The 21,503-nt window shown below is 41.8% G+C and overlaps 1 protein-coding gene across 4 annotated transcripts in view; it reads left to right on the top strand.

The window, feature by feature from the left end:
- IARS1 (isoleucyl-tRNA synthetase 1) overlaps positions 1–21,503 on the top strand; it is a 94,666-nt gene that overhangs the window by 49,184 nt on the left and 23,979 nt on the right. For all 4 annotated transcript variants that reach the window (XM_059856168.1, XM_059856165.1, XM_059856166.1 and 1 more), the window contains 9 exons: positions 1,692–1,765; positions 3,199–3,393; positions 8,318–8,404; positions 9,098–9,181; positions 12,636–12,783; positions 15,480–15,600; positions 19,304–19,395; positions 20,098–20,175; positions 20,564–20,685. In XM_059856168.1, coding sequence (XP_059712151.1) covers positions 1,692–1,765; positions 3,199–3,393; positions 8,318–8,404; positions 9,098–9,181; positions 12,636–12,783; positions 15,480–15,600; positions 19,304–19,395; positions 20,098–20,175; positions 20,564–20,685 — 1,001 coding nt within the window. The remainder of the gene's footprint in view (positions 1–1,691; positions 1,766–3,198; positions 3,394–8,317; positions 8,405–9,097; positions 9,182–12,635; positions 12,784–15,479; positions 15,601–19,303; positions 19,396–20,097; positions 20,176–20,563; positions 20,686–21,503) is intronic.

Here is a 21,503-nt window from a genome sequence, read left to right as displayed (position 1 = left end):
TCCGTATCTAATGAGCTCCCCTTGGGACAGAGGAGCTCTTTCCTTCTGCCTTGGACTGAGGCAGTCTTACTCAGTGGTTACTCTGTTACTCTGGGGGTTGGTGGATTTTTCATTTCTTCCATGAGTGATTTCTGGGTGCAGTTCTGCATCAATATTCACAATTTTGCTTTAGAATTGAAGTACTTGTTCAAAAAGCACCAAATAATGAGCAGCTTTTCTCCCAGAGCTTAGTGTGAAAGTATATTCAAATAGAAAGGTCAGTGAAGGTGAAGTAAGTGGTGTATCCAAGGGCATTTTTTTACCCATTTCTCTATGAATACCTTTTCTTCCTCCAGCAGTGCTGAACTAAGCACCTGCTGCTGCTCACTTGGGCCTCTGTGTTTACTTATGGGGCCACATGAAGAACAGATCTGGGTTAAAAATAGTTTGTTGATGAAGATGTATTTTTACCTGGAATCAATCCCCTGGTGTAGTTGGTGTGCACTCTGCAGCCTCTTGTACCTGGCTAGTGGAATCATTGTCCTGCCTCATTCCCTACAGAAAAAAAAAGATAGATAAGCAATGAAAACATCACATTTCCAAAGTACTTTAACAATAGCAAATGGTGATTAGTAATGAAGATCAGCACTTGAATCAGACTGGGAAAATCATGTCTTAAAACCGAAATCAGACTGAGTTTCTGTCTTTTCTGTAATTCATGACAATTTTTTGGAATTAAATACACCAAAACCTTTCAGTTAGTCACAATTTCCATGTGTATACATATGCATATGTTTAAGACTAGCTAAAGGAATTGAGCAGTGCTCTGATTTTTTGTATCTTAAGAACAACTTCCAAAGTTATTTCATGTGAAAAACGTCTGGCCTATTTACAGCTTCTTTATGGTGCTACATTTAACTCCTTCCCTGTCAGAGCTGTCAGACCCTGGGGGTTTTCTCTTGCAATTCTAAATGGGAAGGATGGCATGTGGGACAGCATCTCCAGAATCCAGGCTTGTACTGCAGCTTGTGGCTCATGAGTCCTGCCAGATGAGAGAGGCCCCAGGGCTCTGGGAGGGCTCCATTTGAATAATACCCAAAGCAAAGAAAGCTTTGCTTTCCTGCTTTCTCATACAGTTTTTCAGAATCATTGTTTCATGATCTCAGTGCAAGTCTGTGTGGAAATCAGCATTCTTCTTAATAGCATGTTGGTGCCACAAAACCAAGAAAAGTCTTAGCAACGCCTGTGGTAGCTGTGATGCTTTCTTCACTTTAAATCAAAAGCCTTTAACATGTACAGTTTAGTCTATCTGGGATGGAACCCTTCTGGATAATGAGCTGCTTACTTTAGGGGAGGAACCTGGGATCTGAAATTCCTGTTTGTGTAAAAGCCAGTCGTTGAATTTTCAGAGGGTTTTGGTTGTGTCTGGTTTGGAGAAGCCCCCCCCACCCCAGTCCCACATTTTTTGATAACCTGCCAAGATGCTGCTGCTTCCAAGTCTCCAGTTGCTGTAACATGAGTTGTATTAAAACAGGGCAGTGGTCTTTAATATCATTTGAGGAAGGAGACTCTTGTACAAAATTTGTATTGGTTTATTTTTTTCAGCTCTATTAACTGTTACAAGAGATATTGCAAGTCTCCTGTCTGATATTAAAAAGAAAATAGCTGCTGTGTACAAATAACTGGGTAAACTTCTGTAATTTCTCCTACAGGTGGTTTGTGTTGGTTCAATGGCAGAGCTGGAGGAGCTGTCTGGAGTGAAAGTGACAGATCTGCATCGAGAAAGGTGGGTCACAGAGACTCTCCCCTGGGTATTAGAAATAGATAAGCAGACATAAAAAACCTTGGGGTTTTTTTGCCCAAACCCTGGGAAACAGATTTAGGGAATAGAAAAGTTGTAACAGCACTTATCGTAACACATATAAATTTTCTTTTTTTCTGTTGAAAAACATTTGTTGAACACTGTTAATAAAAAAAATTACAGATTGTCAAAGGAAATGCTTTGAAGGATGGGTGCTCAGGCTTTTATACCCCTGGGGTATAAAAGCCTGAGCAGCCAGCCCTGGCCCTCCCAAAGTCTGTCAGGCAGCTCCTCTGTGCCATTTACCTGTGCAGACTGCTTTGTAACTGGACTGGAGCTCAGGTGTTGCCATGCCCACCCCCTGAGCCCCCCCTGAGCTTTTCCATCCCCAGTGCCCCATGCAAGGGACACCTGTGCAGCTTCTTTGGACCTGTCCTGGACAGCCCCGGCTGTCTGATGGCAGCAACACAGGGGGAAAGGGAACTGTGGGAGAGCAGAGGGCATCTAAAGCACAATAACATAACTGTACATCACTAAAGCTTCTCTTAATATTCACACAGTAGTTATCTTTGAATTGTGAGAGCCAATCATCTTGATATCCATCTATAACACTAAATCTGCATGAAGTTAGTTAAACTCTGCTGAAATGAGACACCAACTGCACTTCTGTGAGTTCAGGGAAATCGAGTCAGGTTAGGACATTACTGCACAGTTTATTCTTCAGAGATTTATTCATGTGACCAAGAGCTATTTTCCTTTACCGATTCACTTTAAATTAAATGCTAGATCACTTCTGTTCAATAGACATAGGAAAGAAAATGTCTGAGGGAGAATATTATTTAATTCAGATCTTCTTTCTTTCTTCAAGACTTCTGGCAGTGTTGAATTGCAGGCAACCCCGACATGGGAAGAGATGAGAATCTTGACTCCATGTTTCAGAAGGCTGATTTATTATTTTATGATATATATTATATTACAATAAAATGATATATTAAAACTATGCTAAAGAATAAAGAAAGGATTTCATCAGGAGGCTAGCAAGGAATGGAAGGGAATGGAATGATAATAAAATCCCGTGACTGGCCAGAGAGTCTAACACAGCTGGACTGTGATTGGCCATTAATTAAAAGCAACCACATGAGACCAATCAAAGATTCACCTGTTGCATTCCACAGCAGCAGATAATTATTGTTAGCATTTAATTTCTGAGGCCTCTCAGCTTCTCAGGAGAAAAGATCCTGGTAAAAGGATTTTTCATAAAATATGTCAGTGACATGGTAGCAGTGGCAACCCAGAGATACACAGCACACCTGAAACAAAGACGACTGAGTCCTTCTGTTGTGTTTCTGTTAAGGTTGAATAAACCTTTTGAATTTGAAAGTGGATTTTTAAAGGTAGGCTGTGTGTCCCGTTGGCAGCATCGACGGGCTGCGCATCCCGTCGCGCCGCGGGAAGGGCGCGCTGCGCCGCGTGCCCGAGGTCTTCGACTGCTGGTTCGAGAGCGGCAGCATGCCCTACGCGCAGGTGCACTACCCCTTCGAGAGCAGGAGGGAGCTCGAGGACGCCTTCCCCGCCGACTTCATCGCCGAGGGCATCGACCAGACACGAGGATGGTAAGCCCTGCCCTTGATTAGCTCAGGTGGTCTCGGCACTTCTGCTCGTCGGGGTGACCCCGAGATGTGTTAGAAAGTCTCTTTTCCCAGCCTGGCGCTTGAAGAATTAGTCAAAATCCTTCTGTTCTTGTTCTCAAGGTTGTTTATTGTTTCTTATCTATAAAATTCTTTCTCCTGTCCTCCTGAGGTCTGTTCAACAAGACAGAGGCACTCTGCCTGCCCCTGGGGCGGTGTTATCTTTTTATACAAAAAACTACGTGTACAATATTTACAATAACTTCCCAATCCCTATCACCTATGTTAGACAGTGAGCTTCTACTCTAAACCAATCCAAAAGTGCCAACATCACAGCAGAAAATGGAGGCCAAGTAGAAGAAGGAGAAAGGCTGGACACGCCCAGATCCCTCCATCTTGCCCCCATTCTAAAACCCCAAAAATCTATTTTTCACCCCCTCATAAATTCACTATCATTCTACTTGAACTGTCGTGGCTTGGATCTTCATCTAAGGTTGGTAATTTGATATGTGGGTCATAATCAAAACCACAGGCAGCTTGGGCTCTGTGCCAGGGTCTCTGAGCCCCGTGGTAGGGGTACTGGCAGTCTAGGACAGCCAGAGAGATGTCCTGAATTCTGACAAGGTGGCTTGCTTTGAAGAGACAGGTGGCTGCTAAGGAAGGCAGGAGCCTTCCCTGAAATGGGAAATGTGAACCCCATCCATCCAAATTATTATAATTTTGAAATTAAGGGGCTCTCGGGCTCTAGGGGATAGACTGTAAGAAAATAAAGATAGTGTAGAAAGTAATCTCACCCCTAAGAAGTTGCAGCTGGGCCAATTATCAGAGATTAGGAACAGGCCTGACTTTAACAGGCCACAGCTGTGAGCAATGAGAAGAAGAGTGCTGTAAAAGAGTGGGGTGGCTGGTTGGGAGGGGAGCTGGAGTCATTTGGCTGCTTTGAGAAGAGGAAAGAGTCAGTGCTCTGAGGAACTGCCCATGAAAAACTCCAAGAAGGTGTGGAGCTCTTGTGATAAGGAGACAGCAGTATGGAACCCTGCAATAAGATGAGAACATAGGGCAAAGATATGGGAATAGGAATAATGGTTCTTTATTAGGAAAATTAAAATAAAATTCATAAAATTAAAATAAAAAGACATCATTAGGTAATAGGGCACATCTTTGGCCCGGTAAGGAAAAATCTCAGCAGCTGAATGATCCCAGAACTTGAGTTATCTACTAGAGACAGAAGTGCAGTTGAGTCAGTTGAAATGGAAGTGAATTTGTTGAGGATTTCAAGCCAATGTATAGCCTGGTAATTTTTACCCGAGGATTATGTTTGAATTTTGGGTTTTTTGAGTGCAGACAAAAATTAGATCAAACCTTAGGTTGTTAAGATTGTACAGTTGGCAGAAAAGTCAAAGTTTTTAGCTGTAAACTACATCTGCTTCTCTCACTCTGGATAAATCCTTTTCAATCGTTGGTGAAAAATTTTGTCTGATTTTCTGTGGTTAATGTTCTCATACATACTTGTATGCCTACACACAGCTTTAGTTCTAGCATTGCAAAGTGTTTAGTCCATGTCTGAAGTTTGAGGTTGCCTGTGAAAATTGACAGATGAAGATGAATTTTTGTGTTTTCTGGATGAGTGAGTTTGACTCTGTCCAAGCAGAACTTTTCCATGCAGTAACTTGAGGTATTAGAGCTAAATAAATTCCTCTGCAATACAGTTGGCACTTCCCTTTGCCCACTCCTCTATCCCCCCAACAAACCAAGCAACCAAAGCAGGCAGGATGCCAAATACAACTAAATTTCATTATTGTAGTGAAGTATCTTCATTTTTCAACCCCTTAATTGTGATGCAAAAAATTATCTAATACCTCAGTATACGACCAGATACTGTTGGGTAGCAGAAGGAGAATTAAAATCTTAATTTTCCCTCTTTATTCTTTTTATCTGGAAAAAAATTAGAAAACAGTGCTTTTTTTTTTCTTTTTTTAATGGAGGAACTCAGGATGCAGACATTTGGTGTGAGCCCTCAGACTTGTGTGCCATAGTCAGGGTGCAAGAGGAGGCTTTCCCTTTTCAGTCTGGGGCAGATTGCTTTTTGTTCTTAACATCAGTGCAAGAGTTCCAGGGACTGTTACCCAGAGCCAGGTGTGTTTCACCTGTTTGTGGTGGGAAATCAAAACACCTGCCTGAATTCCTGCTGCTCCCACCTCTCCCAGGTTGTTAATGAGCTGGGGCTTTGCTGCCAGCAAGTGTTGGGTGATTTGCAGTAGAGCACTTGTGATTTGTGAGGCAGGAGGAATTAAGATGTGAGGTCTAAGAGAGCAAGGAGCAGGGGTGAGTTCTGAAGTTTTGGGAGTGCAGGATGTGATTTGTATTTGGCACATCCTGTTAGAAGTGTGAAGATTGAGAATGGAGATTGGTTTTGTGTCAGGTCAGAGTCTGCAGCTGCTGTGAAGGGAGGACTGGGAGGTGGGGAAAGGCTCAGGAGGTGCAGGTCTGGTGGCTTCTGGTTCACTCCACAGAAGAGGAGAAAAAATCAAGGGAGACAAGGGGAAAATTAATGTGAAGAAGGTGACTGTCCAGGAAAGTGATATTTTTGATGACTTTCTGCTTGGATAGAGAACCAGCTGAATTATATTTGTTAAAGCCACAGGACGAAATCTTAGAGTAGTTGGGTTGCAAGACTGGAGTCCAGGCAGAGTGGTAGGAAAGACTCTGTCTCTGAACAGGGAAGTGTACCAAGATTTATGGTTGTGGTCAGAATGTGGTGGCCCACAGGGAATTCACAGCTGGAGGGTTTGGCATGAACCACAGGATCATGGATTTACCCACAGTTGTTCAAGAAATAAAGGAGAAAAGTTTCCTTCCCTGTTTTCTTCTCGGTGGAAAGTAGAGCAAAGGAGTGAATTTCTGTCCCTGTTATGGCTTTTTTACTGTTGGTTGACTGACAGGTATTTATCTGCAAGGACATACCTAGGAACAGTCTGAGATTTGGTGGTGGAAGGTGAAGCAGCAGAGAAATCGAGGAAGCTTTCAGCAAACAAGTGTTTGTGAGCAAGATATTTCTAAAATAAGGTGCAGAAAGACACTGCTTTAAAATATTCAGAGTGAATGAGGTGAATTCTAAAAGCACAACCTGAGGAAGAATCAGAAGGGTTCCATCAGAATATGTGCATCACAGGTTTTCAGAGACAGTCTTGTAGCTGTCATCACCTAAGGCACCTCATGCTGAGGCTCTTTAGGTTTGACAGTTTGAACATAAAATTTGTGATGTATCCTTGGATGCATTTTTTCAGTACTCAGTCTGCCTGTACAACTTTCCTAATACAGGGAATTAGGAATTCCTAAAGAGCATTGAAGTCTCTCCTAGTTGGTTCTGCTTTGTGCTTTTTACCTGCAAATTCAGGTGCCCTGTTGGGAGAATTTGTGACCAGTTTGCAGAAAGTGCTGGGGCTTTGTCAAGTAGGAACTTCTTAGTAAGTACAGAGGAAAAGCTGCTGTGTTTGTAATGAACTTTCAGCTCTGTAGGCTTGAGGTTTCAGTCACCTCAGTAAACAGTTGGATATTTGTGTTTGGGGGTTTTCTTAAGAAAGTTAAAAATCAAGACAGGGATTTTGAATGCAAAAGTTTGTGTGCAGGTGGAGGAGAATTGGTTAAAATTCTTGCAATTAAACTGCAGGTTAATAAAGAGAATTTGCATTGTGCAGTGTGGATTGGGGTGATTTTGAGACTTAGGGGCCTGTCTGAGACAAGCATCAGAGTTGTCATGGAAGTCACTTAATAAATGCACACAGCACCCTCTGCAGAGGACCCTCAAGTGTCAGAATAATGCTTTTGCAATTATAGGCTGCTTTTGATAAAAACAACTTTGGAACATACAGATGGATTTTCTCCCCCCCCATGAAGTGCTTCTCCCCTAAATCTTCATGCAAATACATAGTTGTGAGACATAACCTCCTGTGCCTTATTATAGCTTTTTTATAATCACCTTCTCTTTGAAGGTTGCTAAGCAGTTGTCAGTGTGATGCCTGTTTTGAGCCAGGAAAGCTGTGGCCCACCCTCCAGTTACTTTCTTTAAAGTAATTACCAACAGTGCAGTTCCAGCAGCTCACACAGCCCTCCTTTGGTGAAGGCTCTGGCTCCTGAGTGTGAAATTATCACATCATCCTGCACTTCCACTTAATTTTCCAGATATAATCATACATCAGCCTGTGAACAATAGGTGCCTGTGCTTGCTCCAGCACTGATTTCCAGAGTGTCCAAGTTTACAGAGTGATTGTAAACACACCATGTAGAATGGGGAGGAACCACTGCTGCCCTTTGTTGGGGGAACATTCTCTTATTTCCTAGTGATGGCTGATTTAAGCAGGCAGCCACAACCTCCTTCCAATCAAACCTTTGGCAGCCTTGGAAGGAGGCTTCTCCCATTTTTGGTAACTTGCTTTTATACTTCTGTACTATGTTCCATTGTCTGTCAGGCTGAAGAACACTCAGTTAACACACAAACACACACAAAAGTGTGCTGGTCCTGAGTGCTCTCTTTGGTCCTGACTGGTCACAGGTTTGCAGTGAGCAAATAGGAAACTTGTTCAGAGGCAGAATTCCCTTTTTTCTGCTAAAGAGGGAAAATGCTGCAGTTTTCTTCCTCATGATCTTCCTAATGCTTCCTATTAAAATTTTTTTGCCTTCCTGGAGTAGTAGAAGCCAGCTGAGCAAACAGCATGAGATGCTTCAGATAGGAAGATCTACTTTCCATAAGCTCCTCTTCTCACTCTTTGCCACGTGAATATTCCCCAGACTTAAAATTTACCTTTGCCAGAGGAAAGCAGCATAATGAAACATTTATTTTGTAATGAAGACATGCAGGCTTTAGCTTGGTGTATTTATCAAGTCACATTTGTGTTGTCTCTTGTTTCAGGTTCTACACTTTGCTGGTGCTGTCCACTGCTCTTTTTGGGAGGCCTCCCTTCAAAAATGTCATTGTGAATGGCCTTGTCCTTGCCAGGTTGGTGTCAATCAGCTCCTTCCTGAGCAGGTTTCTAGTCAAAGAATGTTTCAGATAAGACCTGCAAATTGTAAATGGAATGTGAAATGGACTTTGGAGCTGTTAAGACTTGCCAGGGTGATATCTGTGCTGCAGGAGATAAGAGACATCTGAGAGTGAGAGGCTCACACATCCCAGCATCTGCTGCACTTGGCTCTTTCCAGCAGGGCCAGTCCTTCCTGGAGAGAGAAAATTAATAACAAGAATAGCAAAGAAATTGTACCTGTTATGCAGAGTAAAGGGGGTGATAAATGTAGCTTTAGATGTAATTTTAAGTTAATTATATTTGTTTCCTGCTATTTTCCAATGAAAATAAAAAAAAAATAAATCAGTGGGCTGGAGGGATTGATTCAAAACAAGTGCATCTTTCCTCAGCTTGGGTTGGAAGGACAGATTTCCTGCTTAGATTTGTAACTTGGGAGCCTCCTGGGTTGGGTTTTGGTTTGCTTCAGTTGTTTTTGTAGGTTCAACAGTCCTACAGAAAGGATGTGCTCATATATAGATATATATAATTTTGTCTGTGCCACCAGGAACGTGCTAGGACAGAAAAACTGAGCTGGATTTGAAGGGCCTTTTTTCTTTATCCATTAAAATGAGTGTTAAAAGTGTTACAAGAGTTCTGGGAATTGATGCCTACATTCTGATATTTTCTAGTGATGGCCAGAAAATGAGCAAAAGGAAGAAGAACTACCCTGATCCTATGCACATTGTGAACAGTTATGGAGCTGATGCACTCAGGTGGGGTTTCTCTGGTGGATGTTCTGTGGGATGTGTTGGCTCCCTGCTCATGGCAGATCCATACCAAGAGGCTGCTTGGGGGGGGGTTAGACAGTTAGCAGCAGGAAGAGAGTTAATTTTAGAAGCTTCTAGACCACTGTGACAGAAGTAGCTGCAAGAGTGGATGACCCCAAAGAGCTGGCAATGGGTGCAGTGCATGTCTCCCTAAAGCCCAGGGGATCTGCTTCTTCCAGCACTGATAATCTGAGCTGAGCCACTGAAAATGGCAATAAAATATTTGATAACAACCCTACAAGGTCACTGTTAAATCATTGGCTTAGAGGAGGGGCTGTGCATAATGCACAAACCATTTGTTCCCTGTTTGCACTATGCATTTTCTAGAAAGTGCCTTGTGTTTGTGGGTGTAAGTGCATCATTGGCACCTAACAGCAGTGGCACCACGAGAGCAGAAGTGGAGCAGCCTAATGTGTGTAGCTAAATTGTCCTGGTCAAACAGAGATTAAACACAGTTCAAGTGGTTCATTAAAATTACAGGAGCACATGAAGTAATTACACAGTCACTTGGTGCACTGACTGCATGCATCAGGTGGTACCTTGAGGTAAAGGTGCATAAAAGACATTTTAATAACTGCAGGAATGCACTACTTGGGCAGTTCTCTGGAGCCCTCTAATTCTGGTGTATATAAGAATCCCTTCAGCTCTCACACATGGTGTGTTGCATCTACCCACAGACCTGATGGTTGAATGGGAGCTGAGTGTGTGTTTGGGCAAGATGGTTGTTGATTCTAGATAATTTAACAGAATCAATGTGAAGTTCTAATTGTTTCAAGCTTTAGCATTTAAAAGACCTAGTACATGTTTACAATAAAGAGTTGAGTGGAATTCTTAAATTTAATCAAGGTTGCTCTTTACAAATCAACAAGGTGTGGTAGCAGGGTAGCACTGAGCTGGTAGCTGCAATAATAAGAGTGAGAAGGGTTGGAGTTACTCATACTGGAGATTTTTAAATCACAGGTGATGTTTCTGTTAAAAAAAAAACAACCTGCCTTTTTTATAAACAAACCAAAAAAATCTCAAACACCAGAAGTTACACTTCCATTATTCATGGTTTTTTTTTTGAAATTTCTAAGAAGCTAATTCATTTTTCTGCCAGTGTACTCATTCTTTAATGTCACATTTATTTATACCTACACCCACACAGAGAGTAAAAAAGCATTGCAGCCTGGGCTCATTTCTGGAAGGAGCTCTGCAATTCAGTTCTCTGCCTTTTCTGAGGTGCTTGATGTTCTCTGTTTATAGCAAAAGCTACAACTGAGGTTTTTTCCTTGGCACTGTTTCCCTGCAGAGTTACTTTAGCTTTTGCAGTACACAAATATATATGTATATTCTAACTCCAGCTTTGAAGTATTCTCAGCAGTAGCTTGATAAATAGATCAGTGGAAAATATAGATATAAGTTGGTGAAGTGAACATGGAATTGAGCAGAAAGGGCAAACAGCAAAAATAACAGCACAGTAAATTTAACTGCCCAACTTAAAGCTTCATGAAATCTGAATTCTGAGTGAAATCTGTTAGAAGGGCCAAAACAGTTACATTTCAATATTGCTGAGACCTGGGCTGTCCAAGCTGAGCTATGTCAGAAAGAATTTGCTGGTCCTGGTATTTCCAGCCTTTGCTTTCCTCTGTGCTGGGGTGAGGATTGCTCTTAGAAGGGAGCAGTTGCATCCTCCTCTCAACCTGGTCTTCAGATGCAGGAGCAATAATGCAGCAAGCTGCTGGTTTGAGGGGTGAAGAGGAGGTAATTCCCTTTTTGCTTGTGCATTGTCAGCAAACTCAGTAACACTGGCTTGATCTGAGGAAGGTTTTGTTTTCTGCCCAGTGGGGAACTGAATGGCTGTAACTAAACTGAGGGAACTCTGCTTTTCTTGTGAGCCTTATTTCTCTGTCCATACAATAAATGCATCTTGGAATTGGAGTCATTGAGGAAATTGCTTTTCTTGTACCATTTCTATATGGTAAGGCAGGGTAGGGCTGCTTTATTAAAACAGACAAACCCCCCAAAAAGCAATACTACAGCACCACCAAACTGTAGAACATAAATAATTGTGGTAGAAGGAAGGTGTGGTTTAAGGATAGACCTAAATTCTAGTTTCATTTAGGGACTTACTAGTTCATTGCCATTAATTGTTTTGTGCTTCTGTGAGTTTATAATTTGAATTCAGGTATGAATTCACTTGGGTGATCTTTGGGGGGGTGCATTCCCACCCAAGCTGTTCTATGAATCTGTGTTAAAAAATGAAAAATGTATTGGGTTGTTTTTTTGTTTTGGATTTTTTTGTTTGTTTTGTTTGTTTTGTTTTGTTTTGTTGGGGTTTATTTGGTGTTTTTTTTCTTTTTTTTTTTTAAAATCCAGTACTGAAAAAACCCATTTCAGTGCTGCATTACTGTCTGTTTATTCTGGCAGCTCTATTTTTATCTATTAGTTTTAATGCAAGAGGCCTGAAGAATTTATGGTGTGGTATTCTTGAATGTGCTGTGTCAAACCCCATTAAGATTTTAAAGCCTCTTAAAGGAACTGCCTGTAAAGTTATATTAGTTTAGAATCATGATTTGCAAAGTTTAAGAATATGAGAAAATGGGTTAGTAAATTTGGATTGAAAAAATGCCATCATCTTTAAAATGAGAAAATGTTTGGTTTGGTTTTCATATTTGGAAAATTAAATGAAGTGTATCTAAATCAAGTTTGTATTGAAGTTTTTTTGACACCTGAGCAAGGCCTGGTTTCTATTTGAGTTAACTTGATAGATTGCAGTTTATTTCTGAAGACAGAATGTTTATTTGGGGACAAAGGTGGGACTTTTTTTTTTAACTCAGAGACAGCAAAGAAGCTGGGGGACATTTCTGTCCCTTGTATAAGTAGTTGGTGTCACCTGGACCCTCTGCTTTGGTCCCTCAGAGCTGCCTCTGGATACAATACAATTTCTATTGCAGTAGGCACGTCCTTTGTTCCCTCCTGGGGCTGTCTTTCTTGAAAATGTTGATTTCTGCTCTTTCCCTTGGATTTGCCTGCTTTGTTTTGCTCCTTGGTTCTGCCAAAGCTTTTCGTAATTGAGGAGGTGAACAAGATTGAATAGAGAGATACTGGGTAGTGGTTCAGGAATTCAAAATATTACCAAACAACAGGTACAATCCTAAAGATGAACCACACAACCTCTGCTTGTTTTACACTGTGATGGCACCTGAGCATGTGTTAACACAGAGAGTGAAAAAGGAAATTTCAGTTCAAATGCTGTATGCAGCATCTTAGAAAAACTCCTGGAGCAGTGTTACTAACAAATGGTTTTATGTTCAGTTTGTTACATGCCTACAGTGCAGCCATCTTTGGGGTTTTTCCTGTGAAACCCTATCAGAATGTGCAGTTTTAAGCTTTGAAGTCTTGTGCTCTTATTTTGCAGGTTGTACCTGATCAATTCTCCCGTGGTAAGAGCAGAGAACCTGAGGTTTAAGGAGGAGGGGGTGAGGGATATCCTGAAGGATGTGTTCCTGCCCTGGTACAACGCCTATCGCTTCCTGGTGCAGAACGTGCAGGTCCTGCAGCACAAGGTACAGCTCTGGGGCTGAGGGCAGGGCCCTGCCTGCTCCTGCAGGGTTCAGGGAATCAGCAGGGCAGGGAAATTCACATTGGAAGGGAGGTCTGGGCTCTGGAGGTCATCTGATCCTTACCTCCTTGTCTAAGTTAGATCAGGTTGTTTATTATACTTGCTCTTAATCTGTTATTTGCTGTTTGTACCTTGCTTTATAAGGCTGTAACCACCTGCATCTTTCTCTTCTTGACCAAGCTTATTAAACAGAAAGGAGGAGAGGAAGGTGAGGGACTGCCAAGACAGGACAGCTCTCATTTCTCAGATTAGAGTGCTGTTGAGTCCCTTTTATTTCACATTTGTGGCATGCTGCTGCTGCATTCAGACTTGAGAAATTGGAGTTCCAGACCTGGTGTTTGTGGGGTCAGGGCACACTGAGCAATTACCTGCTGCTCCTCACCCCCTGAGCACCAGTTAAAGCCACGTGTGCTTCAGGGGTTCTTTCTGAGATGTCCCTGCTGAACCTGGGCAGGTTTTCCTGGTGCTGTTTCCAGAGCAGAGGGAGGCAGCAGTTCCCACTGATCCTGCCTTAGTGCTGCTGCTTTTTCCTTGCTGTTCCCTGTCTGGTGTGGCCAGCACAGCCTTGTCCAGGAGGATCTGCCCAGCAGGATCTGCCATTTGGGCTGCAAGTTCCTCTGCACTGAGAGCAGTCTCTGCAGCACACACACTGAGCAGAACTGCAAATCAGTCAGCAAAGTTATTTGCAGTAGTGGCTGCTGTGACAGTTTCTTGAGCTAACTCATTTACAGGAACTTTAATTATGAATCTGCATTAAAATGCTTAACTTGGGAATACTCAGTCCTGAATACATTAGCCACAGCAAGGAGATTGTCTTCTCTAACATGACAGTAATTTTTTTTAAAGTTATATTTAAATGCAACTTAGAAAAAAGATTCAGAAATGGAATGGAAAGAAAGGCAAATCACAAAAGCAATAATGCTTTAGACTTGTAGATTATATTTGAAGTCTGCTAAAAATGCTGGATGAGTGACAGGAGTTTCTACACTTTCAGTGTGAAAGCAAGATTAAAATTTCTTATAGTAATTTTTCATTAAAATTGAAGATTTGATGTGTATTTTGTACAGTTTCTATTGAAACCAATTTTAATCTTTTAGCTGAAATTAATGACAGCAGGTTTAGTGCAGGCTTTTGTGGGAAAGTAGGAGCTAAATGAAAAGTCCAAACCTTGCACTTGCAGTGGCAGCCTGGTCACTGTGGAGAGCTGCCATTTGAATCAATAAAGGCAGCTGAATTCAGAAATCAGTACAGTAAACAGCTGACATAAACAATTGGGTTTATCTGTTGTAGCAACCTCTTTGGGGAAGAAAGTTTGCTAACTCCAGATCCTAATATTCAGCAAGTATTATTTTTAGGATCCCTAGACAGCATTCATCAGACAAACTTAGGTGTTACCCCCAGAATACACTTGTTTATCCTGTGTGACCTTTGAATTGTCTCAAGTGAACTTTATAGCTTTTTCCTGTGATCCCATTAAATCTTGCAGTGTCAGCTCAGTTGGGGATGGAGGACCCCAGTGGAAAATCCAGGTGCTTGAGGAGGGTTTGGTAGTTCAGTAGATGGATTTTTTCTCTCTATAAACTGAAATCCTTCCTATTCACCATATTGGGTAAAAGAATGTGGATGGGATAATGCTTAAATTAGATTTCATGCACAGGTTTAAGCAACTTTTTCATTGTGTTCTGCTTCCTGCAAGAGTGCAAGTAAAATCCCAGTGTCCTGGATCAGGTATAATAATGATTTAGTGCTTACTGTAATTCCCCCTTTAATTGTAGTTGGTTAATGACTGCTGACCTCACACTGGGATTGTTCCTCTTCTGCATTTCTTTCCTATGAATCTTCTTCTTTGTACTGTGAAAGTGGATCTGTAGTGTCTGGGTTTAATAATCCAAACAGATTTTTTTTCATCTGGACTCTTAGAGAAGGGAAAGTCTGAAGGCTTTTAAAACCAACTATTAAATACTGTTTATAAATTTAAAAAAAAAAAAAAAGAAACAAAACCAGTTTCCAAGCTGTTGTAAGAATGTGGGAAAGAGTCAGACATGGTGTTGCTTGCAAGGCCCTGCAGAACCAGCAAATGATGCCATTTCTCAGATGGCTGCAAACATCAGTGCTCTGGAAAGCAGCAGAAATGCACTGTTTGCATGTTGGAGGCTCAAAATTCCACCTGCTTTTTCCGGTTGCTTCATTCATCTGTGTTTTAATTTGTTGAGATTGTCCTATGTTCTTGAAAAAGTAAAGGTCTTGTTTCTAGACCTGCTCTCCAGACAGAATCCCTGTGCACAGTGAATTCCTTAGAAATGCCTCAGAGCCTCCTGGATGAAGGAGCTGTGTCAATTCCAGGATCCTGGCCTGTGTCTGGAGACTGAGAAAGGATTGGTGCTGCTTCTTATCTGCTTTAACAGGCCCAAATCACCAGCCTCCTTTGCAGTTCAAGGTGCTGGAGAGGCAGCAGTGAGAAACAGGCTTTGCACAGCTCCTTCTCTTACATACCTGTGTCTGGAATGTGGTGTTTGCTGCTGGGAAGCCAGTGTAACCCAGGGAAGATGCCAAACTAGTGCTAGCTGGCAGGTAATTGGATACAGAGGTTTGAGTATATACCCTGATGACTTGGAAATCTGCTTTGTGTTTTGATGATAGGATGAGGGAAGAGAATTCCTTTACAATGAGAACACAGTTAAGGAGAGCAATAACATCATGGATAAATGGATTCTTTCTTTCACCCAGTCCCTCATCCAGTTCTTCAAAGCTGAAATGGCAGGTATGCATTTTTGCTCAGGGGGTCTGGGGGTGTTTCATGTTGGATTGCAGAACTTGCCTTTCCATACAGAGATTCCCAAATTCTGTGAGAGACTTTGATAAAAGGAAGGAAATCTTTAACCAGCTACCATCATCCATGGAATGCTTCTTTCATGGGTGTTAAGTCAGATTTTGCTATGCTTGTTCATGAGGTTTCACAAAGTGATGAGGCTTTTTTTGTCACAGCTAATCCTGTGAGCTCAGGGATGGAGCTTGTTGCTGTAACAACGTCTGCAGTGCTTGGAGCAATTAATAATTTTATAATAGTCACTGAAAGACAGCAGTGAAAAGGAAGCCAAATAGAATTTGGAGAAACTGTAAAAAAAAAGGGATAAAATGAGCAGTGCTCAAGTCAGCTGAATAAAATAATTTTGATGGATACACGAGCACTGGCAATAAATTTTACCCTGGTATAGTTCCATGGAGAGGGATTTTTTGGAATCATGCTGTGGGAGTGTGTGCAGCAGAGTGGATGGTATTAGGATAACTGTAAAGGATACTGTCCAGGTTTTTTTCCTGCATGATGTCTTTTTCATCATCCCATACCTCTTGATGCTCACATTCCATTGGGACACTTAATTGCAAAGATGAGATGCTGCAAGAACCCCCTGAAGTAGTTGATAAACTTGCAGATAAAGTCACTTTGAGATTTGAAGAGGTTTTGGTGCATTTGAGGGCACTGGAAGCCCAGATATTGGAAAGAAGGTGGCTTTGGCCATTGTCACTCCTGTTCATGAATAAATAACCCCCTCAACACCTGTGACCTTAAGTTGCCCACAGAAAAATTTTAGCAGCCTTGGGCTTGGGAAGGAAGGTGTTAAGTGGGTTGTCAGGTAATAAGGGAATAGCTGAATGGCAGATGTGAGTTCAGCAGGACACAGGACAGTCCTGCACTGCCCTCACTCTTGTTTCCCCCTGACTGCTGTGATGGTCACCCTCACCAAGAGCAGTGCAGTTTAGCTCTCTGTGGGGGCTGAACCAGCTCATTTGGTACCAGCAGAATGCACTGAGCTCATCTAAGAACATTTCATTAAAGGAAGCAGGAGTCCTCAAGCTGCCCAACCTAGCAATATGATAAAAGCTGGCTCTGATTGATGAAAATGTGGCTTCTTCCTGCAAGTTGTTGTCCTTGAAATGTGATGGTGGTTTGTGTTGAGCTTCATGTGTTGCCAAGCAGAAATAAGCAGAGCCTGTGCAAGTTTATGTGCTGCTTGTGAAGAGGAAAATAACTCTGAGGGACAGCAGAAAATTCATTTGTGAGTTTGTGAACCTGGGATCTTGGATCAGTGCATGGTTTAAACAGAAATATTTGTAGGAACGTGAATATGGGGGTAGAAACTTGAATTTTCTGCTCTGCATTTCTGAGAGGAAGATGAAGCTGACAAAAAGGGATGTGTCAGTGACCATCTTTATAAAGTAAGAAGATCCTTTCAAGCAGGAGAGAAGAGTTTCTGCTGGAAAATGACAATGCCAGGACTTCCAAGGCAGTAGTATTGGTAGGAAATACTGTTGTCTTGTGTTAGATGAAGATAACATCATGTGCTCAGCAAATGAGTGGCAGTCTCATGTGGAAGGGATTAATGAACAGAATTTTTCAATTTATTTTTCTGCATAAACTCTGGATTCAGTCAGGCAGATCTTAATGAGATGAAGTGAATTTGTGTACTGTGACATGATACTCTAATCTCTTTTGCAAACCTATTTTGGGATTTTTTTTTTTTAATATTTTCTACTTTGTATCACTTCAAGTAGGAAAAATGTTAGGGAGAGACAAGGGAAGATTATAATGGTGACTGATAGTGTCAAATGCTCAATAAAGGAGATAAATAAAAATAGAAATTCCTGTAGCTGGAGGTCATGGGGTGTAAGAGCACACAGGTTTGAACCTGGCAGTGCTGAGGAGACCCCAGTGACCAGGGAAATGCTGCAGCTGGGCTCTGCTTCTTCCATTTCATCCAGTGTCTTAGAGTGGAGCTGAATTTTACACCCAGCTCTTGCCTCTGGAAAAATGTTTCCATAAAGTCCAACTTATGGTAATTCTGTCCCAGTTTCTGCTGGCACTTGGAGAGGGTGGCAGTGTCAGCCCAGCTGGGGTCAGTGGGGCATTGACCTCCCTGCATGGGCTGAGGGGCAGGGAAGGGGCTCAGCCTGTGCCCCATCCAGCTCTGGGGTGCTTGGGAGAGCCTGGAGAAACTCCAGAGAGGGGGAAGAGCTCTCTGCTGGTCCTGCATGGGGGGAGGGCTTTGCCTTCCAGGAGTGTGTGCAGCTGGAGAAGAGGAGGCCCAGCCCCATTCCCAATATTCCTGGAAAATGGCACAAGTTACATAGTGGTGAAACCTGATGTGTTTCAGAGGTGTTAAAATTCTGTGTCAAAAATCAATAAGCCTCATTAGGCTTTTATTTTCTACTAAAGTAGCCCAATACAAGCACTTATTTTAGTAAAACATCTTTTCTCCTGATGACTGAAATGAAAAGAAGTGTGTAGTGTCCCCATGTACATCCATGGCTTTTTCCTGAGTCACAAAAAAGCAGATTTCACAATTTGGTCACAGCTGTTGAGAACAGAAATGCATTTTTCCAGGCTACTACTGTGTTTGTTGTTAAAGATCCGCTGTGCCTGAAGGGTGGGATTTTTGATTATTTAAAATTTTGTTTATGACAGGTCTCCTAACTAAATAATGCATAGCTAGAGGAAAGGTTAGGGTTTTTTAGAAATACAAATTCCCCCATAAATAATGTCTTCCCCACCATGATGTGACTCTTCTGGGCATTTCCTTTTTAGGTTTAAATCCCCATTCTCTGCCTTTAAAAACACTTCTGCTCTACAAAACACAGTGAAAAGTGTGGTGGAGCTTTTAAAGCCAAGATCCATTTTACTCAGTAGCTGCTTGATTAATGAAACTGCTTCAGAATGGAGCTCAGGAAGCTCTTGGCTTTTAGAGAAGTTAAATACAAGGTTTTGCTTAGAAAATTGAGTCTTGTGTATGGTCTGTCCCCCTTATCCCTCAGGAACAGCTGAAATTTGTTTCCCTGTTCTGTAGTGATGTTGGGGATGACCTTGGTGCTGGCAGCTTTCCATGATTTCAGTTACACAGAACTTGAAAATGCAGCTCTGTTTATCTCTTACCTCATCAGCCTTGCTGCTACTTCACATTTACTGTTACTTAGAAAAATAGTGGAAAGCTGTAATTAATTCAGGGAGACTTGGTTGAAGTAGGTGTCTCATTTTAAATCTGCTGAGCAAAAGGAGGAAGTGTTGGCGGTAATTAAGCAAATTTTATTTTCTGGTTCTGCAATAATTTCTGTTCAACTTGCAGTGCCTTGGCTGTGTTTGCAGCATGTGCAAAGGGAGGATTTGCCCAATCCCCTGCCATTAATAGTCTCTTATCCACTATCCTCCTTACCAGTCAGATAAAAGCATAAGGCTCCCATAATGTCTGTTTGTGTGGGATTAGGCAAGTAGTTTGGGAGGGGGGAAAGTGTTTGTCTTGAGCATGAGAGCGATGCTGGGATATTCAAAATACAGCTGTAAAGTGATCAATATTTAGTCACATTTTGGAGCATTCTGCTGTGTTTAACACCAGGACTGTAAAGGATGATGTGGTTTGTAAGTGAGGAGCTGGCAGAGGGCAGATTTGACCTGCAGGCCCCATTTTCCCTTGCAGCTTACAGGCTGTACACAGTGGTGCCCCGGCTGGTGAAGTTTGTGGATGTTCTGACCAACTGGTACGTCAGGATGAACCGCAGGAGGCTCAAGGTAGGCATCAGCTGCTGCACTCCTGCCCTGGCAACAGAGTCCTGGCAGCCCCTGGCCATGGCATTCATGGCAGCTCCACACAAGATCTTGGCTTGAAATGCTGAGAGTGGCACAAAAATGAACTGTTCTCTCTCCTCTCTGCTTTGTGGGCAAAACCAACCAAAATGCCCAATAATTCTGTTGCACTTGTGTGGGGGTGTTCACAGGGGTCCCAGGATGAGGGAAGAGATGAGAATCTTGACTCCATGTTCAGAAGGCTGATTTATTATTTTATGATCTATATTATATTAAACTATACTAAAAGAATAAAGAAAGGATTTCATCAGGAGGCTAGCAAGGAATGGAATGATAATAAAATCCCGTGACTGACCAGAGAGTCTGACACAGCTGGACTGGGATTGGCCATTAATTAAAAGCAACCACATGAGACCAATCAAAGATTCACCTGTTGCATTCCACAGCAGCAGATAATTATTGTTTGCATTTCATTTCTGAGGCCTCTCAGCTTCTCAGGAGAAAAAATCCTGGTAAAAGGATTTTTCATAAAATATGTCAGTGACACACTTGCTCAGTGGAATCAACCAATGTTAATACAGTTTGGAAAACAAGTATATTGTAGTAAGATAGGAAACTTTTGAAGCTTATTGAGGAGCATTTCCTGATCCTAAAATCACTGTTTTTCTTGGTGAATTCTTCATTTAGGGCGAGAATGGGACTGAGGACTGCATTATGGCCTTGGAAACTCTGTTTAGTGTCTTATTCTCCATGTGCAGACTCATGGTAAGGGAATCACACCCCACCCTCAATAACACTTTAAAGCAATTAATATAAAAGCATCTTTGTAGCACAGTTCATTTTCCATCTTACCCTTTTCTTTGCTTATCTGCCCCATGGTAGTAAAAAGAAGACCTGTATCACCTTATTGATAAGGACACATTATAATTTCTTTCCTGATGCCCAGAAATAACATTGAAATACCATCAGGCAGGAGGTAAATAAGTAGTCTGAATTCCATTATTTATTTCAGTCTGTATTTTGAGTAACATCCCAGTTGCAGACACTGTGTAAGCATTGTTTTTGCTGAACTGCCCTTATGTAATTCATGGTATTACTGATTCATAATGTCCAAGCAATAAAGGAAAGCTGATGATTGAATGCAACATTACAGGCACCATATACTCCATTTATCACTGAGCTGATGTACCAGAATCTGAAAACCCTCATTGATCCAGCCTCGGTCCAGGAGAAGAACACTGAGAGCATTCACTACCTCATGCTCCCCCAAGTCAGGTAAGAGGCAGCTCTTAGGTGGCAAAATTGGGGTTTGGTTGTTTGTTGGGGGATTTTTGTTCATTTTTGGGGTTTGTGGGTTTGGGGTTTTTTTTTTTTTTTTATTTCACAGAACAGTGCTCCCTCACTTGTGTTTAAAACTGCATAACAAGAAACCAAACTGCTTTAATAATGTAAATATTCCTTTGTCTCTGAAAAAACTTTTGGGTGCTAGTGAACATGTTCTTTTCTCTGAGCACAGAATGTTTATATTTTGATTAAGATCTATCTGATCAATTTTAGTCTCTTTGCTGTAGGAACACATTTTGCTTGCAGTACACTTCACACTCCACCCTCAATTTTAGCTGAGAATTTTCCCTCCATATTCAGGCAGTAGATTTGTGTTAGCTTAAAGGACTGGGGATAGGAAGGAAAGCAATTAGGAGGAATGCATGTTCCCAATTCATAATATTTTCTTATGGTGGACAGGAATATCCTTTTTACCTCCTCAAACTGTGTGTTGGCTCAAAGCTGTAGTGCCTAACTGTGAAAGGCCCTGAAGGATCAGAGAGATCACTGCTATTGCCGTGGATTTAGTTCCTGCAGCACTGTCTGCTCTGGGTACCTGAAAATAGGAGAAAAAACTTCCCTTCAGCATTGCAGCTCAGTGTGAAAACCCTCAAGGACAGGGGACCTGACCTTGATACTTCACAGTTTAAAAATTTAAGCCTTCTCTAATGGTGTGTCTTTTTATGGCTGCTGCATGCTTTGAGGAGGGTGTATGGTCTTTGTGAGAGCTTTAATAGTGAGAGTTACTGCAACAGGGAGCTGGAGATTGA

This window comes from Haemorhous mexicanus, chromosome 11, assembly GCF_027477595.1.
Source record: "Haemorhous mexicanus isolate bHaeMex1 chromosome 11, bHaeMex1.pri, whole genome shotgun sequence".
NCBI classification, from domain to species: Eukaryota; Metazoa; Chordata; class Aves; order Passeriformes; family Fringillidae; genus Haemorhous; species Haemorhous mexicanus.
Note: the sequence above shows the minus strand (reverse complement) of the source record. Positions and strands in the feature narration are given on the sequence as shown.